Source organism: Notothenia coriiceps, unplaced genomic scaffold, assembly GCF_000735185.1.
Source record: "Notothenia coriiceps isolate Sejong01 unplaced genomic scaffold, NC01 NC01_scaffold00030481, whole genome shotgun sequence".
NCBI lineage: Eukaryota > Metazoa > Chordata > Actinopteri > Perciformes > Nototheniidae > Notothenia > Notothenia coriiceps.
Window position 1 is genome coordinate 26,730 of NW_011363182.1, and position 8,760 is coordinate 35,489.

The following is an 8,760-nucleotide window of genomic DNA, read 5'->3' on the forward strand; positions in this document are numbered from 1 at the left end:
ACTAACTACGTAACCTACTAACTACTACGACTACGTACACTACACTACACACACACACACACACACACACACACACACACACACACACACACACACACACACACACACACACACACACACACACACACACACACACACACACACAAAGTACAATCTCAAATATTCACTTCCTCATACCAGAGCTCTCTAGTTATGTAACCTGCTATTAGTTTTCAAAGATCACAGAAACCACCCATCCAGCCTGTCACACTCTCTCTCTCTCACACACACACACACACACACACACACACACACACACACACACACACACACACACACACACACACACACACACACACACACACACACACACACACCACGTTTGATCAGGGGCTGAGTCATGCAGACCAACCATTAATCCAGTGATCTGACAGCTGTATCAGAGGAACCCATGCTGATGGTGTGTGTGTTTGAACAGCTGGGAGCCATCGATGACCCGGTGCAGACCAGCAGCCGTCACTCATCTAGTCTCAAACATCCTAGTATCAAAAGCAACAACACAACCCGCAAATTAGACGTCTTTATTGGAACCAAATGTCCAGCCCTGAGTGTCCCGGCCTCTGAGGTCATGCTGACTGACTCACCACACCTTTTGACTGCAAGACGCTGTGCATGAGAAAGCCGAGTTCAATGGTAACACACATATCAGTAATGTATTTACCTATCCTAAGAAGTGCAGAGAATAATTGTTTAAATACAGGCCAGGGAAAGATAATGTTCTCTGAGTGCAGCTAATCTCATCAGTCACTGTACAATCAGATCTGAGACAGCATTACTGCCCCTGGTATTTGATAAGTAACCAACAACATCACTGACTAACATTTAATCAGTTATGCATTCATTTGATTATGGCTGAAACATGACATTAGAGTTCAGGGAGGATGGTGAAGCTACAACAGGGGGAGGAGGGCCTAAGACCTAACTATCTTATGAATAGAAACATCTTGTCTTCCCCCCGACTGCTGACTGGCTGAGCATGATGATTACAGCGGTGACCATGGCAACCCTCGGGAGTCCCTTAAGCCCCCAGAGACGGTTGCTGTGTGGACCTTGAATCCACGAGTGCCTAAATGCTCCCATTACCTCACCCTGCATTGATACCAATAGGAAATTATAAAAATGAAATAATGAAATATGGCAGTCTACACTTCAGACTGCGTAACGGAGGGGCCTCTTTATTCAAGCTTCTTTGTGACACATTTTATAATCATTTTGCAAGCCATCTTCACAATGGCTCAAACATAGATACAAAAGCACATTCAGAAAATGAGTTGAAGAAGCCCTGAGTGGCCGAGTCCACCTCAAACCACTTCTTGCTTTCCTGCAATGATTTGTTTAGTTTGTTTGCAATCATATAAGTAGTGGTGTAACTAATTACATGTACTCAAGTGCTAAGAGAAACATCTTGGTAATTGTACTTTACTTGAGTATTTTTATATTTAACTTTTCATTCCACTATGTTTTTTTTTTAGCAGATTTAGTTTGATAGTGACTTTGTAGATTTAGGTTATTAGTACAAAATATAAACAACACACTTATTGTTATTTTACTATTATATATTATTATTGGTTAAGCCACTGAGTGAGTAGTGTATAAAGTATTGAAAATAAATCTCATCTTTACAAACACAACATTGAAGTAATGATTTTTTAATACATTTAATAAAATTGCCATTTTTGCGTACTTTTACCTTTGGTATTTAAAGTATTCTTTATGCTAATACTTTTTTACTTTAACTTAAGTAAATAATCTGAGTACTTCTTCAACCTCTGCGTATAAGTGTACATATTCACATGCTTTGTATCATTGTCTTAGTTGGCAATGGGCGTATCAGTGCAGTTTCATTTGAAAGCATAACCAGGTCAGTGATCTTTGAAAAGCCTCACTTCTCCTTTCGCATTGTTAACTGATGTGATTGACATTTCTGAGTCTCAAACTTTACAAGGAACACTCATCCTCAGCCAACACTTCCTGGATGATCATATCTGTGTGGGATTTTGCACTGCATCAGATTGGTTATTTATTAGAGTTTTTTTTGTCTCAACAAAAGGCTTTGTTCAAGGTTTTTTTCACATATGCAGTGCACTAGGAACTCAAATCAAAAGTTTTTTGTAAAATCCTCCTTCTGCAGTAGGTCAACTCATTTAATTTAAATTGACTTGATAGACTGCACCCATTTAAAAATGTAGTCAGCGACTACCAGATCAGCCGTTTAAGAAAACGATGAAACATCAATCAGAGGTATATTTGACATGTGACATCAGAAGAGCTCTGATTCTGAGACAACCTAATATACTGTATTATGTTGACGAACTCTCTTTTCATATGGACATTTGTATTTGCTTTAAGCCAATCGAAACACTTTAACAAGCATGGACACAACCCCATATTTTTGTGGTCGTCACCAAAATAATAATAATAATTATTAATATTAATATTCATGGTTTTGGGCAAGTAGACACACAGAAGACACTTTGAGAAGCGGGTTTTGGAAAAAACATCAATTTTTATTTTGAAATGACTGATCTTGTGCCCACTTTCTTTCTTTTTTTTGCATTATTTTTTTGAAAATCTCTTTTGCCAATGACCAAGATAACAATGCTCTTAAAAATAAAATCATAAGGTAAAACTCTTCAGAGAAAATAAAATTCATCTCAAAAACATAAAAGGTACAAGAAAAACGTCCATTTTTTTGCAGGGGTGAGGAGAAGTGAAACCAAATAAACAGAGATGCTACACCCGAGAAATGACTCATCCTGGGCGGGGGGATGATGAACCCAGGTCCACGTTGTAATGAGCCATGAGCAGATCAGAGTCCCACCCTTATGTAAGGACGGTAGCCAATCACAGTGTAGAGTTCAAAAGCTCTCATGATGCCCTTTAGTGGTCGATGTGAGATGAAACACCAGAGGAAAAGATCTCCATCCTCACAATCCTTTGATATGTTGGAAAACATTCAATACTTGACTACAAGTGCTGCTGACGGGTCGATATAAAAGTTGTTCTCTGTATTTCTATGGCATAATATCTACAGGCAGGAAGCCTCCAAGAGTCTCACCCTTTGCCCTGTACTCTTCTACAAACTCTGCCCCCAGCCCTGGGAACTGCTAACATCAATCATATCCAACAAAACCTGGAATAAGGAAGTAGATCAAAATAAGGTCCATATATGATCACACTAACAAAAAGACACATTTGGACTTTTAAAGGAGGAGTTCACAGCACAGAGCACAGGTCTGCAGACAGGCTGAATTACAAGCTGACTCAGGACCAGATGGAAGCTGTAATCCAAACACAGCTGCTGAGAATGAAGAGGAGGCTAAATGTGACTCAAGATTACGCAAAGCGAGCCAGCAGCCATCACCAAGGATGTGAGCCAGTGGAGATCTCTTCCTCCTGGAGGTACAGTGTATCATGACTAAGAGCATGCTCTGGTGGCAAACACATGCCTGCCAGTTAAGAGTTTTCTTTCAAAATGACACCTCTATCCTTTCCAATTTTAACAACATGATCCATCACCACCACATGCCATTTCAAAGTGAAACCCTTCATCCTCATTACGTGTAATGATTCCTAGCGAACAGTGCTGAAGCCTCGTATTGCTCAGCTATAGCCGGCTGAGGTGAGGATGAGTTTGAGATGTTACGCACAGTAAATCACCACCGGGGAGAGGGCGGGGGGAGGCAGGTTGTGATCTTTAAGAGCGCTTATATACTGATTTTAACTCCAGTGAATGCAGACACCAGACATAAAGTAACAGAACTGCAGTAAATGCTGCCTTTAGCATATCGTTTTAGATAAGATCCTAAAAGGAACAGTTGGACATTTTGGGATAATTGCTAGCTTGTTGTTCCTTGAGGGAAGATGATCAGGTTGATACCTCTCTCATATCTGTCCGTTCAATGTGAAGCTTCAGCTGATTAGCTTGGATTAGCACACAGACTGAAAATAGGGGAAAAGAGTTAGCCTGGTTATGACATACATGAATATATCCACCAACACCTCTAAAGTTAATTTATTAATACAGTGTATCTCATTTGTTCAAATGTTACAAAAAAACAGTTATACAACTGTTAATGTGCCATTTACCAGTAGGTAACATGCAGGACTATCTCTAAGTCAGGAACAGTGACTTCAGGTTTTCATTTGTACACTGTAGTTTTAGTAAAGATTAAACAAAAAAGACATGAAATGAGATTGGTACCTCTAGAGGTGGTGGTAGGCAGATTTAGTTCCTCTGGACAGAGCCAGGCTAGCTTTTCCCTTTCTGTGTGCTAAGCTAATCAGCTGCTAACCATTTATCATAAAGACAAAAAGTCCTGTCAATCTTTTCATCTATATCTGGGGTTATTACAGTAACGTCCTTAAGTGAAACCATGTTAGAGTTTCTTTATGTTGGCAAAATGTGAGGTTCTCAAGGAAGATATTTCAATGTGCTCCTTATCTGTCCTTAGATGTGGATGTACTTTTTTCTATTTGTGTGTACAAGTAGGTGAGCAGTGCAGCTCACACTGTTCAAATAAAGTATATAAACGCCCTTATGCAGATGTTCAGAGGTGCACCAACAGCATCTGTACTGATACACTCTGTAACTACAGTAACCTGATGGTTCTCATCTGTTCTAAGGCTGCTGTTGAGAGGACACGGTGGACACTAGTTTAGAAAATATAATGGAAGTTTTCTAGAAAGTTTCTATGAGTCAGCATTAGAGTGACTGGTTCCACTGACTGCTGCACCCCTGATCCTTTGTGCATGCATTCCCTTTGTCAAGCCCCCCCCTCATCCTGCCTTGCTCTCTCCCCAAGAGGTAGAAGCCTTGTCCCAACCCCCCCGCCCCACTTTTTCCACCACACCCTACCCTGACCACAACGGAACCCCCCACCCAACCCCTCCAGTGGACATGGCACTTCTCTACTCGGCCTGAGCGTCGTAGTTGGCCCCCCCAGCCTTCTTCAGCTCTGAGCGGATATTGTCAGCATCCAGCTCCCGGGGGTCACTGAACATGAACTCCTTGGCAAAGTTCTGTAAAACCAAAGAAAAATCCAAAATTACTTTCATTTGTTGCAGAATGTGAACAGACCGGGCGAATTACAGCTGGGTACACTTTGAAATGTTACAAGGGGATTTTGCACAGAAAGCAAAACCATACTTCAGTTATGACATTTTTTTGTAGGCTACCCGACAATATCGACAAAAAGCAATGGGATTGTTCCATTGGATTCTGGAATATTAACGAAAATAAGACTGGTGGCTAAAAACATTTATGGTATTTGCACGCTTTGTTCAACAGGATAAACTCCACATTTGAACACTACTTTATGATTTGAAGCATAAATGCTAGGCCAGTGGGGTAATTCCTGACGTATCAGAATCAGCTAAGTTAAAGAAGATACATTGTAAGAAAAAACAACCAAAAACATAAAACAGTTATAAAAAACCTTTTTAACATTAATTGATAAAGAAATATGTACTTGAAGTATAGATTTATCAAATAACGAATTAGTATAATATGGCAAAATACTTGGAATAATAAAATAAAATATGGGCATTATTGTTACGAAGTGGAGAGCTGTGCAGATTATAAACTTATTCCGACACTTTTATGTTGAAAAAACGGTATTGTTGTTTCAGTTTGTGTTAAACACAGAGCTTATTTCCGGCATCTAACCAAAAACACATTCAGAAAACCATTGACGAGGGAACCGGATGTTTTCAAACGCTAACTTTTTTTTTCTTACCACCTTTATTCATTTTCTCCACTAAAGAAGCCGCGAAAGGCAAGTGAGAAAAACAAAATACAAATCGGCCAATAAATTGACTGTCATGTCTTACTTTTGGCCCGAGATGAATCTTACTGTAAGCTTATCCAAAATTAAGGAAAAACAGGATTGTTTGATTCTTATTTTGAATATGTGGAAGCCATGCTTCTTGTTGCAAAAAAACATCCTGGCAGAAAATATTCATGATAAAAATCCCCTGCCAATTTTGCTCATTTCTTTCACAGATGGAAAGAGTTACCCAGAACAATGTTTTTGTTTTTGGAATAAAAGATGATCCCGGCACTATAACTTCTTCACCTGTTATTAAGTCATAACCTGAGGAGAGAGCACTTTAGATTTGACAGAAAATAGATCAACAGATTTTATTTCTCTACTTGCCTCTCAGGGCTTCCGTAGCCCAGAGTTCAGATTGTTGTTGTTTGTTAGAATCATATTGTGTGTGACTGTCTGCAGCACTCTGTAACCCAGCAGTGCTCCCAGAGGACCATTACAGCTCCACTCTCTACACCCACAATGAATTGCTACATTCTTCCCATGTGACCCCACCCAGTTCCTGACCTGCACGATTTCTTTGACCAGCGCCTTGTCGGTGCTGACCTTGGCCCGCTGCAGCCCACTGATGTTCTCCCCGATCCAGGTGATGAGGGTGAACTTGGCCCGTTTGCTCATGGCGTCTCCCATCGTGATGCGGACGAAGGCAAACAGACGAGCGTCATCTGAGGGAGGAGATTATGTTAGACTGAATACAGAGATTGTAGGTTTCAACAACTAATAATTGTATTGATTTTTTCACAGCGGCCTGCATGTTGTCTCTTGTTTATCTCTCTTTTAAACAAAAGCATGACAAGCCCTAAAAATTAGGGATGCACCGAATATTCGGCCGCCGAAAATTATCGGCCGAAAATGGTTAAAAAGGCCCTTTCGGTTTTAGCACCGAAAAAATATCACCGAATGTCAGGGAACAGGGTTACGTTGGTAAACTAACGTGTTGTTGTGATGACGTAATCAAAACGCGGCGAAAAGCACGGCGCGCGACCATGCTCGCGGCTGGCTCACAGCCAACATGTCTGGCGCTTGGAGGTATTTAAAAATATCAGAGAAAGAGGCGCGGATTGCGATTTGTAAAACGTGTTCAGCTGACATTTCTCGAGGGGGTGTAACTGCAAAGACTTTCACCACTTCGGGATTACTCCACCACTTGAAATCAAAACACCCGGAAATTTGGGGGGGGGGGGATTACCGATGTGTGACTACAAGCGAGTGTGTGTGAGTAGACTAAATCCTACCTCCAGACTTTTGTTCATTTACACATAAAAACTAATATTACGATACCATCGTGAGACATGGTTGTTGGTAAGAAAATCGGACATTGATTTTAAAACACGAAGGCCTTAGACTTATAACGTGAAAACATAACTAAACCTATGTTAAAGAACTTAGTACCGTCAGTTATATCTCCTAAATCTCCGAAATTCTCCATGTTGTTTCTTTGTTTCGTCGACTTCCAAAAGTCCGACAACGGACTTATGGACGGTGTGTGTGTAGTGGTGGTGTTTGTGTGTGTGTGTGTGTGTGTTGTGTGTGTGTGTGTGTGTTGTGTGTGTGTGTGTGTGATTAGAATTTATGTTAGGAGTTTATAAGTGAAGGATTCTATGAAGTCTGGTGGTCACTTGGTCTCGAAGATCAATACATTTGACGTAATCAAAAGTTTCTAGTGTCCTTGGTGTGTGTGTGTGTGTGTGTGTGTGTGTGTGTGTGTGTGTGTGTGTGTGTGTTTTGTGTGTGTGTGTGTGGTGTCTGTGAAACATATCCTTACTTGCCCCGGGTAGGTTGGTAGGTGTAAGGAGAATGTGTAGTATCAATTTCTAAAATTACTTCAAAAAAACCATAAGAAATTCTGATAAAAATCACCCCACTGTGGCTTACCCTTTAAGGAACCGGGCTTTGGCTATGCTTTTATCCTTTGTCAATCGGCTTTGGCTTACGGGCTTTCCGGCTTTTATAATTATCTTTATATATATGATATCAATAATTACATATGGTCAAAAATGGTTACAACAAAGTCGATGGACTAATACCTTTTCTGTACTAATAGTTTTGAATTGAATTTTATCGTATTAGTGATAATACCCAGGTATTTTGTAAATAAGTCGTGAAAACTTACGTACGTTCATGTAATTAATGTCAGTTCACGTAAAAGAAAAGAGACATCTATTGATGTTGTTTCACGTAAAGTCTTGTTTCGGGTTCCACGAAATTTGCCGTATTTGTAGATCCGGTCATCCGGATGTTGTTTTATCACATTTATTTCTGACATTGTCGGTCCGGAAGTTCCCGTTGTTGTTTACTGTGGATATTCACGTACGTATGTTACACGTTGACCTATTTAGGTGTACTTACATTGATAAATGTTATCTTTAATGTTAAGTTAAAAGTTCTTAGTCATTTTATTCCGACAGCGAGTATTTCGTTTCTCATTTGTAACCTATATTTCTATGTATTTTACTTTTGACCTATGTTTGGTGTAGTTAATGTTTTAAATTTAATGTAAAGTGTCTTAGACGTTTATTCTCACCAGACAGGGGGTAGTCTCGTTACATTTTGTTGTAACATGTAAATCTATTTGCTTTCAGTTATTATTTAGACTTGTGACACGACGAAGTAAAGGGATTACTATTGGTACTCTACCACTTGAATATTTGAGTGTTACTTTAACTAAGTTCTCACCTATATTCTTCTATTGTACATCTTTGTACTAATTCGAATACTATTGTCGGTCGGGAACAATGAATAATTCTCTTTTCACCTTCTCCAAGAAAATTACTTGTCATCGAAAGGAGACGAAATAGTCGGTATTCGAGACAAGCGAGAAGAGTAGTTCGTGTACTCTGCGTCGCGACTTGTTCAGGGAGCGACAGTCCGACACCTAAACTAGAATGAG

At 39.9% G+C, this 8,760-nt stretch overlaps 1 protein-coding gene across 1 annotated transcript; it reads right to left on the reverse strand.

The window, feature by feature from the left end:
- Positions 1–2,989: 2,989 nt before the first annotated feature.
- On the reverse strand, positions 2,990–6,548 carry cotl1 (coactosin-like F-actin binding protein 1; the record flags this gene model as incomplete). Its single annotated transcript, XM_010787481.1, has 2 exons — positions 2,990–5,061; positions 6,378–6,548. Coding segments are annotated over 2 exons (282 nt in total), but the record flags the coding sequence as incomplete, so codon positions are not given.
- Positions 6,549–8,760: the final 2,212 nt, after the last annotated feature.